This window comes from Podarcis bocagei (genome assembly GCF_964188305.1).
Source record: "Podarcis bocagei genome assembly, chromosome: 7".
Classification (NCBI taxonomy): Eukaryota; Metazoa; Chordata; class Lepidosauria; order Squamata; family Lacertidae; genus Podarcis; species Podarcis bocagei.
Window position 1 is genome coordinate 88,090,982 of NC_138132.1, and position 18,468 is coordinate 88,109,449.

The 18,468-nt window shown below is 42.2% G+C and overlaps 1 protein-coding gene across 10 annotated transcripts in view; it reads right to left on the reverse strand.

The window, feature by feature from the left end:
- Nucleotides 1–18,468, reverse strand: part of SLC23A2 (solute carrier family 23 member 2) — an 87,552-nt gene that overhangs the window by 29,744 nt on the left and 39,340 nt on the right. For all 10 annotated transcript variants that reach the window (XM_081203068.1, XM_081203064.1, XM_081203066.1 and 7 more), the window contains 3 exons: nucleotides 12,254–12,370; nucleotides 9,445–9,602; nucleotides 5,229–5,317 (listed from right to left, as the gene is read on the reverse strand). In XM_081203068.1, the coding sequence (XP_081059194.1) occupies nucleotides 5,229–5,317; nucleotides 9,445–9,602; nucleotides 12,254–12,370 (364 nt within the window). The remainder of the gene's footprint in view (nucleotides 1–5,228; nucleotides 5,318–9,444; nucleotides 9,603–12,253; nucleotides 12,371–18,468) is intronic.

The following is an 18,468-nucleotide window of genomic DNA, read 5'->3' on the forward strand; positions in this document are numbered from 1 at the left end:
GAGTTGGCACAAAAGGAGGCAAAGGTCCACTTAAGAGCTGCAGAGGGGTGATTCAGAGTGCAGATAAAGTGACTTTTGCATATTATTTCTCCAGATCTGTCGCCTGTTAATTGGGATGGCTAGACCGCAATAGCAGCTCCCGTCTGACGCCTCATGAAGGTTAGAAGTGGTCAAGGAAGAAAGAACAAAGATTCTTTTCATAAACAAAATGTTCTATATTTATGATTCCTAATTCCATACAGTAGCTCTTCCCTGAGGCATGCAGAATGTAGCCATCCTGATCTATTAGAGCTGCAGTCAGGCTATTTGACCTAAAATCCTGCAATTAGGACACAAGAATATATGCTCAGTGTTATTGATGCCCAGCAGGGCCTGAGCTTCTACACAAAAACAGATTCTGTAACCAGAAAACCAAAGCAGCACAATTATTGTGCAAACAAAATTGAAAGCATATTATTTTGTACACTTGTTTTGAGATTATTATTTTAGAATTTGGAAGTGTTTGCCTTTTTATTGCCATCCATTTGGAAAAGAGGATTTGCAGGACTACGAAGGAACTATGACTTCAGCTGAGCAGCGTATGGACATGTGTCTCCTGAAGCTGCAAATCAGTAGCCAGGCAAGGCGAGTCAATTAGGGAAACAGAGGCAACACTCCCCACCCCAAAATATCATATTCACATTGAATATTTGTGAATTACCAAACTTGGTGAATATGCCAACCTCTCTTGCAGCTGCAGATACAGTTGAAAGTGTGCTTCTTGTTCCACTACATTAACTCAACACAAAAATCACTCTTGTAGAATAAGGACCCTGAATCTTGGTGAATTTATGTATTACACACTGTATTTTTGAGATTTTTAACTACTGGTGGTAACGATGCCCCTCCCTCTGGCTCCTCTGCATGTCACAGGACCTCCTACCATACTGCCAAACTACTTCCTACAATGTCAAGTAGAGTGAGTTCAAATCTCAGTTCAACCATGGACTTCTAGAGCTGACCTTAGACCTCTCAGCCTTAATTGCTCACTGCAACATGGGAACAATAATGGCTTTTCATGAATGCTTGTTGTTTGGAAGATGAGGTAAGAACTCTTTGCAAGCTTTGGAACTAATGATAGGCCACCATCTCAAAAAAGATTCCACATAATCTTCTTAGCTATCTGCTTAGGCTTTCCTGGGAACCCAGCATATATTTTAATTCCCAAAGGTGCTTCAAAGCAAAGTTGCCCTGAGTCATCTGGGCTTGGTCAGTCTGTAGCAGAGTGCTTTCCTATTCTGCTTCCTTGCTGGGCCGTGCCACATTCAGCAAGGAAAAACAAAAACCTATGTAATCACTGGACCAGTTTCCAGTTTGGGACTTGTAGGGTCTCTCTAACCATTCCAAAAATGGTTTCTGCTTTCAAATGCTCAGGAAAAGAACCTGTAGCCCCTTCAGAAAAGGCAAGCAATCAGCTAAGAATGTGGACACTGTTGCTACTCTCTTTCTTCATAGGACAGTTGTTTCTCATCAAGTGCAATATTAGCGTTGGCTGCACTGTAGTCTTAAGTAACAGATCTGGCCCTGGCCTCTAGTCATGTAAACATGCCAATTATTTCCAAAAGTACTTTGTGCTATTTTATACTTGTTTGCCCTGTTAAGACCTGTCAGAAAGAATATACGTAGGAGAATGAACACACACACAAACACACACACACACACATACACACACACAGCCCACCATCACAAAAAATTATCATGTTCTAGTTTCCTTAGACTTGCCAATGTAGTCAAGACACTGTGGCTCCAAATAATGCCATAAATACCGTATTTTTTGCACCATAACACTCACTTTTTTCCTCCTAGAAAGTAAGGGGAAATGTCTGTGCGTGTTATGGAGGAAATGCCTATGGGTGGCATGCCTACGGATTTTCCTCCTCTAAAAACTACGTGCGTGTTATGGTCGGGTGCGTGTTATAGAGCGAAAAATACGGTATGTTGTACAGTGGTGCCCCGCAAGACGAATGCCTCGCAAGACGGAAAACCCGCTAGACGAAAGGGTTTTCCGTTTTTGAGCTGCTTCGCAAGACGATTTTCCCTATGGGCTTGCTTTGCAAGACGAAAACGTCTTGCGAGTGTTCCGATTTCCCCCCCCCCCTTTTTCTAAGCCACTAATAGCCTTTTAGCCGCTAATCCGCTAAGCCTTTAATAGCTGCTAAGCCTTTAATAACCGCTAAACCGCTAATAGCGCTAATCCGCTAATAGGGTTGCTTCGCAAGACGAAAAAAACGCTAGACGAAGAGACTCGTGGAACGGATTAATTTCGTCTTGTGAGGCACCACTGTATAAGCAAGGCAGGAATAATAAAAAAATGGGTTTTCAGAGTAGAAATCAGGCTCATTCTTTAGTGTTTGCTGTGAATAAACAATGGTTTACCATAACCATGGAGCCAAAAACAATGGTTTAGCATTGGAAGGACAAACTGAAACACACGACCTCCTCCTCTGGCATGGCCATGTGGAGTTTGGGTTCTACTACTCTTTTTTAGACAAACCACAGCTTGTTTGTGACATCTAGACCAGGACAAACTGCAGTTATGCTCAACTATAGTTAGTAGAAAAAGCCAAGTTCAAACTGTACTTTTTGAGGCTGGCTTCTTTTCACAAACACATGCGGGGGGGGGGGAGGATGGTGAGGGGATGTAGGTCACTGCACAGAAACCAGAGGAGCAGGACCCATCACCACAGCCAGAGGGCCCCCCCCCCCGTCTCCACGAACATGTCAGACTCTGAGGCATAGAGAGCAGTGCCATGTATGCTCTAGTAATAATAATAATTATTGTTTATACCCTGCCCTCCCCAGCCAGAGCTAGGCTCAGGGTGGCTAACACCAGTAAAATTACAGTAAAAACATAATGGGGGGGGGGAACCAATTTAAAATACAGGTTAAAATGCAATTTAAATTGCAGCCTCATTTTAAAAGTAGCCCATAGATCAAAACCATAAGGGGAGGGAAATATAAGAGTCAGACTGAGTCCAAATCAAAGGCCAGACGGAACAGCTCTGTCTTGGCCCTGCAGAAAGATGTCAAGGCCTGCAGGGCCCTAGTTTCTTGTGACAGAGCATTCCACTAAGTTGGGGCCCGTAATGAAAAGGCCCTGGCCCTAGTTGAGACCAATCTACCCACCTTGCGACTTGGGAACTCCAAAATGTTGTCATTTGTGGACCTTAAGGTCCTCCACGGGGCATACTAGGAGAGGCGGTCCTGTAGGTACATGGGTCTCTAGGAGGCTGAGGCAGGCTAGACCCTCCAGCCCAGCTCACTAGAGCTGACCTAGGAGGAGGTGTGTCAGTGGATTAGGCTCAGGACAGGTGAGGGTCACCTGCCTTATCAAGCCCAGATGCTGCGATCAAGATTCAAGGGATAAAAAAGAAGCAGAGCTGAGGTGCTGTGTCTGCTCAACTTCTCATGTTGAATGACTACAGCTTGGTTGTCCTAAGAGCTTCACAGGACTGAAACGCTTGGATCAGCTGCAGAGGCAGAGGCAGAGACCTGGCCTGACTGTTGGACTATGGACGTGGCTTTCAGTATTGAACATGGACAGTATTCCCTGACCCGTTGGGACTACTAACATTTGCCCTTGGGACTGTATACACCAGCAGGACTGGTGGCTAGGGGTTCAGGACACATGAAGAGAGAAGAGCAGAGGCAGATACGTCAACATATTTTCAGATTGCTTGGGAAGACCCACAGGAGGAGATTTAGGCAGCTGTGTAAAACAGGTCATACATACACCATTATACTTAAGTATATAAAAGAATACAGGCAACTCCCCAATTGTGTGCGTTTGGCATGCATATGACCATGCACATGTGTGCCATTTTCGGCACTGGAAAGGGGTCAGGGTGGGGGCAGAACTCCCCTGTGCAAATGGGGGGGGGGAGTTGCATGTTCATAAGAGGAGCCCTGCTGGATCATTCCATGCCAATTCCCATAGTAGCCAATTGAATTCAACATTAGTAACATAAGAAGAGCCTGGTGAATCAAGCCAATGCCCCATCCAGCCCAGCACCCTGTTCTTACAGTGGCCAACCAGATGCCCATGGGAAACCAGCAAGCAGGATTTGGGCACAAGAGGATTCAAGCACAAGAGCAACCTCCCCTCTGGTGGTTTCCCGCAACTGGTAAAAGAAGCCCATATGCAGAGATGAAGGCAACATTCCTCTCCCACTATTGCATCTAGGCACTGAAGTCCCTGAAGATGCAGGATCCATACAGCCATCACTACTAGCAGCCCACACTTTTTTTTTAGTTGTTTAATGAGTGTACGTGTTGTTGTTGTTGTTTAGTCGTGTCCGACTCTTCATGACCCCCTGGACCAGAGCACGCCAGGCACTCCTGTCTTCCACTGCCTCCCGCAGTTTGGTCAAACTCATGCTGGTAGCTTCGAGAACACCATCCCACCATCTTGTCCTCTGTCTTCCCCTTCTCCTTGTGCCTTCCATCTTTCCCAACACCAGGGTCTTTTCCAGGGAGTCTTCTCTTCTCATGAGGTGGCCAAAGTACTGGAGCCTCAGCTTCAGGATCTGTCCTTCCAGTGAGCACTCAGGGCTGATTTCCTTAAGAATGGAGAGGTTTGATCTTCTTGCAGTCTATGGGACTCTCAAAAGTCTCCTCCAGCACCAGAATTCAAAAGCATCAATTCTTTGGCGATAGCCTTCTTTATGGTCCAGCTCTCACTTCCATACATCACTACTGGGAAAACCATAGCTTTGACTATACGGGCCTTTGTTGGCAAGGTGATGTGTGAGACAAATTCTGGTACCTCTCTTGAGTGGCTGGGGAAACCCAGGCCAGATGGGAGGTGTGTGTGTGTGTGTAACAACAACAACAACTTGAACAGCAAAAACCTTACCAAAAGCTTTGGCTAAAAGATGTTAGACAGTCTTCACATAGTAAGTAACCAGCTTGAAACTGACCTCTTCTCACTCACCTGCTAGAGTCAAGCCCAAACTGGCATGCTAGAGTAACCTGGAAAGCTTATGTGAAGCCCAGTTTGGCGTGCAAATCCCTGGGGAGAGGCTATGGAATTTGCTGCATTTGTCTGGGTATTTTCAAAATTCAATATGGTTTCTACTCTTTAGACAATGTGATCTCCTAGATTAAATCTGCATTGAGACAACTTTCCTCTGTTTCATCTCCCACTCTGAACTACCTGAAAGATTAAGATGGAAATTGCTTTTTCTTACCTGTGTTGTTGCATCTCCATTTGTCCAAAGAGAGAATAGCTCTGGCAGGAGCCAAGAATGCAAAAGCGCTGGCTTGGAACAAAGGTAACCTGAAAGAAAGAAAAAGAGAAAAAGGAGATACCTCAAACTTTTTGTGCAGTGTCATAACTTCCATGCAGATTTTTTTCTAAGGAAAAGAAGAATCAGAAGAAGTCCTTCTTGGGTGTGTTAGTATGCATTTGAACAGATTACACAAAATGTTGACTTAAATACCAATAAGATAAATGAGGGTGAGGAAGGAGTCCACATCCCAGCTTATCTGTGGACTATTTGGGAGGCTTTCGACAAGCCACAGCCAGTGTTATATTATCCCATCAGCAAAATGGCAATATTAGAGTGAGCTCTCTCATAAAAGAGACAAGTAAGTAGTATTTTTTAATACAATCCACTCCTGCGAGTTTTTTTTCTAGAAAGTGGCATGAACAGTTTAATAAATAATTTCTCCATACTGTAGTCATGTAGTCATGTATTGATTATGCAGTCGAATTCAAAGTCCCTAAATGCTCAGGCTGTGCGTAGTTCAGAGGTCAGAGAAAACTGCACCAGATGGTCCAGCAGGGCTCCTTTACATGAGCTCCAAGATCCAGATAAAAGGCAGTCTCAACAACTGTTTCAAAATTGCTCAGTGTGCTGCTGAACACATTAAGGTTGCATATTCGATCCCCGTAAGGGACAGCTGCATATTCCTGCATTGCAGGGGGGTTGGACTAAATGATCCTCAGTCTCCCTTCCAACTCTATGATTCTATTCATTTTTAATGTCCCTACCCACCCAAGTCCTTATAGTGTGAGGCAGGTTAGAAATCTCTTCCCCATGCCCTAAGAAGAAACAGGTTCTAGACCTAGGAGCCAACTCCTAGGGGCCACAGGGGCTTTGGCCCCTGCAAAGTTGATGGGCATTCCCATTCAAATGCTGTGTGTGCACTGCGTTATGTGATCAATTATGCGAGGCGGGCCTTACCTTATCTGGGCCCCCACAATATTTTATTCAAGTTGGCATGGAACCCCTGGTTCTAGAGCAGAATAGGGGGGGTTGGGGGGGAGCTACAAGGGGGGGAAGAGGAATAGCCAAAAGATTCCCATCCCGTTCTGCTGATAGAAGCCTTACCATCATCTGAGTGACACTGTTGATACAACCCAATGTATTTGTGACCACACAGAGGGGCTGTGGCAACATATTAAACTTTGTGAAGTGTAGTATCTGTATTATACAAGATATTTTGGCAGAATATCATTATTTATAAAGTGCACATAAACAACTCAAATTTGCACAGGCAATAAGCCGTGGCCTTTGCTTTTTAACAGCAACCCACACAACTATCCATATCAATCAAGTAAGGTGAATGCTGGAAGAAACACAAAGGAATATTCGCCTGATTTATAACATGAGCAAAAACTGAACACTCTTCTTTGTAACAGCAGAGAGGTACGCTGGGCGAATGACTCAATATCACGGGGATTTTGTTGGCTCTTGTGCTCTGCCCCTGGTAAAGTTGTTGCTCTTCTCCCTCACGTACACATTACCCTTTCAAAAGCCCTCTAATTAAGTGTAGGCAATTAAATACATTCTTCAAAAGTTAGATCACTGAGTGTTTAGAATTTAGTTCCAGAAAGGCTTTCTTTCTTCTCTGTGGGGTAAAAATAAGAATCAGTCCATGTCTAAACATACCTAAATCAAATTGCATTTAAGCCATGAGTTCACTTTTTATAGTGATTAAGGACTGATCTTTTTAGCATCTTACAGAATCTGTGACTTCTTATTCTGAGCAAATTTATTTAGGACATGTGAGACATATCAGACTTAACAAGTGCATTTCTTGCTTCTCAAATAGTTCAGTCACAATAACCGCTTTGTCAAAAGCCTGTCAGCTAGCATGCAGCAAATACTTTCAAGTATAACCGGGGTGGGGTCAAAGGAATTAGTGCTACTTTGGTACAGGTTTTGTTACAATCAAACAGTATATACATTTTGTTAATTAACAAACGTAAAGCATTCTAAAAATGAGGTACACAAAGAATCCAAAAGGTTTAAGAGAAAATCTGGAGATACTGTGACAGACTATTTTAAAGGCTGGAGCGTGCAAACAATCTTGTATCTATTCACTTATGTTCTACTAATGCACATTTAGAGTTCATCCAGGTGGCAAGAGCAATAATGAAGATGTTTGTCTTTTAGATGAACCTATGTTGGTGTAAATAACTTGGATTCTTAAAATCAGAAGTAATAGCCAGAAACCATTAAAGTATTTTTGTACCAGTGGAATTTGAGCTTGCAAAATACAGAAAAGTTTGACGTAAAGAGAAAGGGGAAGATTAAAGGACTGAAGTCTGGTACAGAAGTACCATTCTCAAATTTCCTGTTCATGGTTAGGAAACCAGCTGTGTGGTGTAGATTCTTACACTCCCTCCATCTCACTTCCCCAGCTGCTTTCATCACGATGCAGTGTGCCAGTACTACCCATGCTTAGCACTGATTTTTGCAGGGAGAAAACCAGAAGTGAGAGCTCTGTCTTCTAGTGTTTATTTTAAGGAAGATTTTTTACATATGGTTGCTATAGCCTTTGGGCTTCCTCTGCTCAGGGAAGAACTGCTTTTAAGGTTTGTAAGAATTACAGAGCAGGGCAGTTCACAGAGAGGAACAAGATTTCCTTTCTGGGAGCTATAGCATCATGTCTTGGAAGAAACAGCAGGAACATTCTGAGCAAGTCAGGAAAAAACAAAGGACAAAAAATGTCCCTTAGATTGGTACAATTGATATATTTCTGTGGATCACTTGATATGAAACTGGATCATATCTACTTTAATTCAAGAAACTTGAAATTGTATTGCCCAGGGCTTGAGGTTTTTCTTTGGGAAGATTCTCTTCAATCATCTTCGTTTATTTAAACAGGCTTAACTGAACTCTCCTACTGAGCTGCTGCTATCTTACCATCCAATATTCTATTTCATATGTAAATTATGCCAAATACCTTGTTTTTGAGGGAAAGACTCCAAGACTTGATATTACTTGGAAGAACAGGTGCCATGGAAGGAGATAACAAGAGCCTAATACAATGAATTGTTAATATTATTTTAAATTTTTGTTATATATTTAGGATAAATATATAGAAAGAAGTACTGGAGCAGAATTCCCTGCTACCACAAAGGATATTTTTGAGGGGTGTGGGAGTTAAATATATATTTTTGGAAATCACAGAGAGCAAAACTACCCACAAAACAGTGCGTGCTCTCCACAACCATACTTGTATCAACTAGTTTATCCCCTCAATGCTTACAGTGAGCTGGAATCACCCCCAGTTAGCAAGGCAGAGAAATGAATTTTAGACTGAGAAGAGGTCAGTTGCTGTTCCTTTTGGTCCCCATTTTGGATTGCTAATGTGCCACAAATGCGTGCAGCTGGATGAGGGCCCTTTGCCCTGGCTCAGAGGCAAAGCGCATGTTTGCAAGCAGAAGGCCCCATGCTCTATCGTTAGTAGCATCTCTCGGGAAATGACCGGAAGGATGGGAAGGGCTTCTGGTGGAGTTTTTTCAGAGAAAACCAGTGGACCAACCATCTCACTTGGCATAAGGCAGGTTCACATGATTCAGATATTTGAAATATCAGTCATGCTTTTTTTAAAAAAAGTTTCAATAGCTAATTATTGTTTTAATAAATTAACATGTATACTCAGGCGGGCTACTTATTTCTGACCTACTTTTTTATTTAAGCTGCACTAATTCTTGAATCGAGGGACGCGGGTGGCGCTGTGGGTTAAACCACAAAGCCTAGGACTTGCCAATCAGAAGGTCAGCGGTTCAAATCCCCGCGACAGGCTGAGCTCCCGTTGCTCGGTCCCAGCTCCTGCCAACCTAGCAGTTCGAAAGCACATCAAAGTGCAAGTAGATAAATCTGGCGGGAAGGTAAACGGAGTTTCCGTGTGCTGCTCTGGTTCACCAGAAGCGGCTTAGTCATGCTGGCCACATGACCTGGAAGCTGTACGCCGGCTCCCTCGGCCAATAAAGCGAGGTGAGTGTCGCAACCCCAGAGTCGGCCACGACTGGACCTAATGGTCAGGGGTACCTTTACCTTTACCTTTAATTCTTGAATCACTGGCCAAAGTTGAACTAGTTTCTTGGGATAGGGAGAGGTGTACCTCTAAACAGTTAACAGGCAGTCAAATATCATCCTCTTAACTTACCTGCACCCAAACGTTGTTTGCAGCAAAGTTGTGATTCCAACACAGAAGAATATGGTCCCAATCAGCTGGCTAGTAGCCCACTGGTCAAATCCAACACACATGGCATCTGCTAGCAAGAAGGGCACTGCTATAGTGCCACTGAAACATGTCAGGTAATGCTGCAAATACAGAGGGTTATTTTATTTACAAACATGATATATGATTGCCTTCAGTTTGTTTACACCATTACCATTAGCTAAAGAGCATATTTTTCAAGCGCAATATATTTCCAAATTGCTTCCAAACAACCATCAATTAACACCTGCTTATGGATAAGCAATTTCTAGAAGCAGGACTCAACTGTGAAGACAGATGTCGTCTGGCAAGACCAAAGCAGAAGTGGTGCTGCATCGCAGCACAAAGCAAAGTAGAAGCGAGAAGACCACAAACAATGCAATAGGTTGTTAAATGCTATCTGGAGAGCACAGCATCACCACTCCCTAAGGAATTAAGTCTCGATGCAGAACTTCACTTGGGATAGATTCCTGCCAAGGGTTAGGAAATGCCAGTGTAAAATAAAATCAGCAGGTATATATTATACTACCAAGAAACCTTACTGAAAACTATTTTCTGTAGTGTGCATATGGTAAATAAACAATGGGGAGGGGGCCATAGCTCAGTTGTAAAGTGCCTGCTCCATATGCAGAAGGATCAGCCACTGGAATCTCAGGTAGCTGCATTGACAGGAACTGTCCAAGACCCTGGAGAGCTGCTGCCAGTCTATGAAGACTAAGAGACTGATTTTGTATAATGACTTGGAGCAGAACCACTGCACAGAAACTATGGAAACCTCACTCTCCAAGTGTCCCTATTTTCCAGGGATGTCCCTGATTTAGAGATGCCATCCCGGGTTTCTGTTTTGATCCCAGAATACCCCACTTTTCCTTAGGATGTCCCTATTTTCATTGGAGAAATGTTGGAGGGCATGGAGTTATCCAACCCCCAAGCCGTCTGAAGGCAATCCTGTTCTTTAAATGTTGAATGACTTATTATGTTTTTGTATATGTTGGAAGCTGCCCAGATTGCTGGGGTAACCCAATAAGATGTGTGGGGTATAAATAGTAAAATTATCATTATGGAATGGGACGTTCCCTCCCTATTTTCATCAGAATAATGTTGGAGGGTATGAAGTCATTCTTTAAAAAATTAAGGATATAGAAGCATACAATTGAATGGGTCAGGCAGAATCTTGGAGATTATCCAGTTCAGTTCCCTGCCAAGTGCAGGATCTGGAACATAATTTGAAGATTTATATGTAAGATTGTAATGTGGATAATCAATGAATTGTTATCTCCATCCTTCATTTCTGCCTGATTGCGAGATTCTGGGAAACTTGGCTCTAAGGATAGCGGTGCTGTATAAGTTATAAATTGACAAACTCCCAAAGTCTTACTACATAATAAATGGCAAATGTTCCTATATATTCAAAGGGCATGGTCCTTCACTGCAAAAATGAAGCACTCAAAAGCACAGTTTAATAAAAAATTTACAAACATACTGGAAAGCATATTTTCTTTAGAAATGCCTTGATACCAAGAGCAGAACTCCTGGGCACGGGGGAAACTGACTTTGTGGGCCAGCAGGCTTATCAGTTAGAAAGGACCTAGTGATCCTACTGATCAGTATAGGATCTACAATTCAGAAGTCAGTGACAGACAGCCATCCAGACTCTGCCTAAATGCCTCTAGTGCAGGAGAGTCCACCAGCTGCCAAAGCAGTCTGCATTACTGCCAAACAGTTCCTAAGGTTTAGTCGGAATCTGCTTGGAAGTCCTGCCCTGGAGCAACAGATAACACAGCTGTTCCACCTTACATGACAGTCCTTCAGATACTGTCATGTCCACAACTTAATCTTTTCTTCTTCAGGCTACTACACCTACCCTGGTCTTTCAACCATTCCTCATAAGACCAGAAACAGAACTGCAGGCAAAGGATCCGTGGGTCTTTTCTCTTGAACTACACACACAGGGATCCCGTCAGCAGGACCAGATCGATGACAGTATAGTCCCTGCAGCACACAAACGAAATGGCACTTCTTTCCCAGGCTATAGGAGCAATGGGAAGTTCTGCTGCACAAGACCCAATGACTTGAATGGAAACTTTGCAAAAGCAATACTATGACCTTCCAAAGCTTCCATTTGTTTCAACAGGGCTTGTTCTGTTCTTTGGTCAGGTCTGTATCTCTCCTACTTGATGCTCTTAAATACATATTAAGACCTGCTCCCTGAGGTAGCCACCTCATTTTGACTCCTAGTGGAGCCACCTCTGCTTCTAAAATACCTCATTTTGGCTACAAGGCTGTGCAGACTACAGTACCACAATTCCCAGGATCACCCGTTGGTAGAACAGCAGTACATGATTATGGGTTGTATTTAGAATTCCCAAATTAATGCACCAAGTGACCTAGCTATGGGGCAAATCAATGTGAACTTCTGGGGTAAAGAACTGCCTATATAAGCACTAGGCCAAACATTTCCAGAGGCTCCAGAAATATTTTTGCCCTCTCCAGTGTACCAATATGCTACTCTTGCATTGAAGTACAGTGAAAGAAGAACTGGCTTCTCACCTTCCCAGCTTCAGCAATTAAAATTCAGAGAACTAGGACCAAAGAGAAAACTGACTGTAAGCCAACATCAGTTCTTGAAATCTTTCATTCCTGTGTTGCTTGCCTGCATTAGTTAAAGCTTTTTTTCCTGCTGAATAATACTTAAAATATTAAATATAGCACAGTAGGAATAATGAGAGCACCATATTTTTCTCACAATATGTACCTGTAATCCCAAGAATATGCAGAGGTACCAGGGAGGAACATCTTCAATTGTGTATATCATGTCCGTTCTTTGGGCGTCCAAGCTTCCGCTGCTATCTAGTGTCTCCGCCAGTGAACTCTGTTAAAAACAGATCAAGCAGTGGAAACAAATAATTAGTAATTAAGTATTATAGAAGAATGCACCAGTTCAATATGCAACATGGTTACGAGAGCACATTTGACAAGATCCGTGCCCTGTTTCAAAGCAGCGTCAATACACACACTTAAAAAGCAAGATCTTTTGGCTTTCAAGTAATCTGTTGCACTTAGTATGCAAGAGATATGTACACACACACACTCACCCTTTCATATAAGCAACCTCTTCCCTTTGCCTACAAGCAGGGCATTATACCCTTCTTGTAATATAACCATGGCACATTACGCCAAAAAGATTATGATGGCCAATTGGATTACACAAACAAATAGAGCATGAGGAACACCAAATCACATATCATCAGGAAAGGGGCGTTTAAGAATAAATATAGTAATAAAGGCAAACCTTGCATAAGAGACCAAGATTTCACAATTCATGGTACAAATACTACTTACTACAATGGATGTATTCCTTTCAGTACACATAGCTGAATTTTCAGTGAGTTAGACTCAAATCAGGGTTGCATTAGAATTTAGGCAAGACACAACAGGATGAAAAGTTTGACCACACTTACTAGAGCAGGAGATAAAACAATGGTTCCCTTTATAGGCCCAATGTGAAAAAAATCCAGAATAAAAATAAAGTTTCTAGACTCCACAACATTTGAAAGCATCATGGTAAAAACTGCTCAAGGATCAAACATTAAGACACTGAGAAGAAGCCAAATATGCTGGTCTTTCTGTAATTGTAAGTATCAAGGCCATACATTGTCCAATATTTTTCAAGCGTTCACTGAAGTCTTTCATATTTCATAGCAATAATTTGGAAAGCCAAGAGCGCTGAGTTGGCTCCCTTGTAATTCTGGCAACTACAATGTTTCTATGAATAGTAAGCAAAAATGTGAAAAATCAGCAACACTGATGATATCGTCAGGTTTACTCATGACACGTTTCTGATTCACCCCCTCATTGCTAGCTGCTCTTCTTATTCCAGTGCAGGGTAAATAATTACAGTAGACAGCCACAACCTGTGCTGTAGAATCTTGGTCTTTTGCTGGTGGATCACTAATGTGAGCCACATGGGCAATGGCCCACAACCACAGAGAGCAGACAGAGGAGGACAGAGGAAGGAACAGATTTAGGTATTTATTTATTCGATTTATATCCTGCCCTTCCCCCAATTCAGCAAATAGACAAATACAGTGAAGCTAAACTATATGCAGTGAAACTAAACACACAAACTAAAACATAGGCATCAGATTAGGAATAAAGGCATGGGTAGGCAAACTAAGACCCAGGGGCCGGATCCAGCCCAATCGCCTCCTCAATCCGGCCCACAGACAGTCTGGGAATCAGCGTGTTTTTACATGAGTAGAATGTGTCCTTTTATTTAAAATGAATCTCTGGGTTATTTATGAGGCCTGCCTGGTGTTTTTTCATGAGTAGAATGTATGTTTTTATTTAAAATGCATCTCTGGGTTATTTGTGGGGCATAGGAATTTGTTCCTTCCCCCCCCCCCCTTTTCAAAATATAGTCCGACCCCCACAAGGTCTGAGCGACACTGGACCGGCCGCCTGCTGAAAAAGTTTCCTGACCCCTGCATAAAAGGGTCTAAAAGGTCTGAAGTGGTTGTTCAGCTTACATCAGTGGTTCCCAAAGCATCCCTTGGGGGCCAGTGGGATCACTCAGGGGCTACTAAGAGGCAGAAGGGTGCCAGAAGTGCAAACGACTATCAGACTGGCCACACTGGATCAAGTTCATCAGTTTTGTTGAATTAATTACAGTAAATACAGTAAACAGTTTAAATTGGATTCTGAATAAATGAACAACTGGTTGTTACTGTTTTGAATTTCACTGTGTTTTTCTCTTCCTTATTGGGTTGTGCAAACCGCCCTTCTAAATAATGCTTTTTATAGGGTATCAGGCACTGGAGATGAATTTATGGAACCAAGGGGGCGGTGGCCCAAAAAATGTTTGGGAACCACTGGCCTAGCTCTATCCACAGAAGTCATTTTAAATATTTGTTAAGAGATACTTTTTATTGGCCACACCCAGGAGGATGTTTTCAATTTACCAATCTCATTGGAAAGAAGGGCTTGTATAACTACCATGCTGACTTGAATCCATAATTGGTTTGATTATTTATATTTGGTTGTTTAACAGGAGACCCAAAACTAATCCTTTTTTTCTAAAAAAAATGTTTAGGGGTACTCTCATTTTCCTACTCATATTGAAAAACTGCCCCTCAATAAGGCCAAACTTGGGTTCACAAAATGCGTCCCCCCAGAAAAAAGCACTGCCCAAAACCAAACCTATTTACTCGTCAATGTTGTGTTTAGTATGAGAGAGAATAATTGAAACTACAGCAGATGAATGTTTATTTCTACTCCAGTGCCGATTTAGTAACAATACACATACTTCTGTAGAAAGCAATGGAGAATTCCTTTGTTTTGTTTTGACGGGAACTTTAAGTTCTCCCTGTGGTTGTGATTTCAACCATGACAACTCAACCCTGAGCACAGCATGGCTGACATCAGTTGAACTGAATGAGATGCTAATGAAGGAAAACGGCTTGTTATGCAGGATAGTTTGGGAAGTTGTACTAATGCCAGATTTCTCAAAGTAGCCATGTGGCAGGGAGCAGACAATCTTGTCAGATCTGAGGAACACTCCTCACAGAGCTCCTGCCTACAGGGAGGTTCTCCCATTCTCCCTCTTCTGGGACAAAGTCACTGACAGTGAGACTGGTGGTGAGAGAGGAGGGTGCAGAAGGCTATGTTCTTAATGTCTTTCAACTACCTTCTCACAGGACTCCTTTTGTGTGTAGAGAAGAAGAAAGGTGTGGTTGAAGGCAAACATCCATGAGTGGGACGTCACAGACCTGATGGAAGCTGTTCCAACTTGCCAAAGATCAAACAAACAAAGTAGAATTTGGGGTTGTGTGATGACAGAAGAGCCTCATTCAAAAAGGGATGTACGTTTATTGTATTTGGAAATGGCTCTACAGTTAAACTTAGGAGAATGTATTTCAAGGCTACACCCTTCCAAGGGAGCAGTAGGAAGAAGACAGAGAGTAGCTTGGCTTATCCCAACACATGGCTCAAAAATGCCAACAACGTTTTCCCAAAAATAACTGATCAAGAGCTAGACTCTCATAACTCATGCAGCGTAGCCTAAGGGGTAAAAGCAACCTAAATAAACACTTTCAAGAGAATCTCTAGCTCAGTCTCCAGCAAACATGTCTTCAGTGCTGAATAATCAGGAAAACTAAAGGAAGAGGGGATCAAGACCATACGCACCCCATAACTTAAAGCTTCCTCAGGAAGGATTTGAGAAGCAAGAATTCCAGGAGGCCTAGAGCTCTATTTACCAATTCAGTGTAAAGGAGCACAGAACCTTTGCAGTCTGTCTTACAGCCCACCCAGGAAGCACATTTCGGTTGAAACAAGACAGGAGGAAGAGCTCAAGCCCCCTCCCCAAAAGAAAATCATTTTGGGAGTTCTGATTCTCATTCTGAGGACAATATCTTAGGTCCTAAGAAAAGGTAAGAAAATTAACAAAAGTACATTTCCTACCACCCCCTCCAAGCTTCCCCCAGTGCTTCCCTAGGTGGTCTAGCACTCCCCATGAACAACATGGGATGAAGGAAGGCTACTGGGGGAGGGGAAGAAATCAAACAAAATCAGACGTGGATCCTAAGGTAACACAGGGAAGGTTTTCTATCCCCATCTCTCTCTTGCAGTCCCCACACCTCATCCATGTAATTCAGGCTGGTCCTCCAACATGCTCCCCACCTGCCCGAGGCTTTTCAGGGAGGAGGGAAAGATGTCAAACTTCCCTTCTGTGAACTTAAGATTTTAGGATCCTAGCCTATGGCTGTATGAGGAGCTCACTGAAGATGGGAGCACAAAAGTGGCTTGGTTTGCACATAATTGTTCAAACTCTGCCCAGTGGCTTAACTGTTTGGTCTAAAGCCAGGGTTTGTTGTTGGCTAAGGAACCTTGGTGTGCTTTCGTATAAGGTTTTGTGCTACATGTAAACCCATCGTCCTTCCTTCACCATGGTTTCTTTGCACCTCAGATGGTAACCAAAATACAAAGAGCAGATGAAAAAACAAAAACTTTTGAAAAGCAAGCCATGTTTGATCATCTGTGGGACAACTCATAGGTGTGTTGTGCTTTGTTAAACAAACTCTGTGTGTAACAGGCTAATGACATGAGTTTTCTAAACCATTTTCAAGAACATTTTCCACTTGTCTAAAGCCAATGGAGATCCAAGTTAGCATGCTTGACGAAACTTTTTTTTTTAACGTAAACAAAGTTTAAACTTTAAAGTTAATGAAACTTAGAGTGATGTGTTAATTTTATCTGTTGTAGAAATATCTGAATTAGAAGCAAAGAGCATTAATTTAGCAAGCAGTTGTACAGAAGCAAAATGGCGTTAGTTATGCTACATAAAAACGGCATGAAGACGGGTTTCTACAGCTTTTCTGTGACCCCCACATTTGCTGAGACCCCCCCGCCACTCCCAGTAGCCAAAAGTAACTGAACTAAATTGTTGCAAACTGTTTTACTGGAAAACATGTAAATATTTTAAGGCATGACAGTTTAATAGTGTCAGTTTAGATATTAAGCGATTTTTAAAAACAAAGTATCAGATTCTAATGAGGCATGCGTGTAAATATCAGTTCCGTAGAGACACTTGAAGAAAAAAAAGAGTTACAGCTTTGATTTTTCAGTCTGACTAGCACTGTACCCATTGCTGTTGCCCAATTTTACTTGTAATACATAAGCCTGCTAATTAATTTTATGAAAACAATGCCTTTCTAAAACTGGATATTTCCTGCATGAAAAATGGAGCAGTTTCCTACTCTTCCTCACATCACAGGGAACAAGCAGGCTTGTGTGGGAAGAGCTGATGAGTGACAGGATGTGGGAGACCTTTGTTCAAAATAAGAATGATAACATAAATCTATCACAAAGGCAGCAGACCCAGCATTAAGGTAGCAGCTGCAGTATCAGCAGATGTGCTGCTTCTGTCCTACGAGTCAGAGTGAAGACCAAGCAAATATATTACTTAACCGATATCAGATATTCAAAATATGTGTCTTGGAATCCGGAGTCCAGTAACCCAGTTGTATAACTTTATCCTATTAGTTACACATGCTGCAGTTGCCTAATCCCCTTATGATTGCCACCACCTACAATCCTGGAAGTCTAGGTGGTCCAACTTTGGCACCGTTTCCCTTGCATCTCCCTGGCTGCCAACATTAATCTCTGAAACAAAGGTGGCATTAAAAACAGAAACGCTCAGTCATTTTGCCTTCTTGAATAAGCTCAGTGTTTATAGCTGGACCCTGGAAAAAGGAGGTTTGTGCAACAAGACAACTGCAGCTATAGTAAAACTGATTATCAAAACATCTACTTCAGCCCACACAAATGAGGGAATTGATGTACAATCCTAAAATCCACTGGTAAATTATAAAGGCCCAAAACATGAAAATGTTCAAGTACAGTCTTGCCAACAGATGCTTTCACTCCAAGAATTACCAAAGTTCCCTTAATCAAAGAAACCTGTCTTTAAAACTTCATCTAAATTATGGAAGGATAGAGAATAAGGGAAATTAAATTAGTTAGAAGGTAATCAGTGATAATGTCCCTCCCCCATTTTTTCCATCCTATTTACTGTATCTTTTCTCTAACTCAAACTTCAAATTTCAAAGCATTTATAAACTCATTAAAAAGCAAAGGGGGTGGGAACGTGATGCTGAAACTCCCCCATCTAATACTATCTTTATATAGAATAAAGAAAGCTGATTCTCAGCTTATTTTTTCCTTTTAAATGTAATTTTGCAGATCATGTAAGATCAGAAAGGGCAACATGTAGTTCCAAAAGATTCTTTATGAATCCAGCAGGCCTTGAGGGAAACCAGATAATCTTACCTCTCATTTTAAATATTGCAACAAGGAATTGCACAGAGGGAAGTGTGTGATGGCAAAAAATCAATTTATTAAGATTCGGGGGGGGGGGGGAGTTCTGTGAAATGAAACTTGCTTGCTGAAATATTTTCCAGTCTGCAAAAA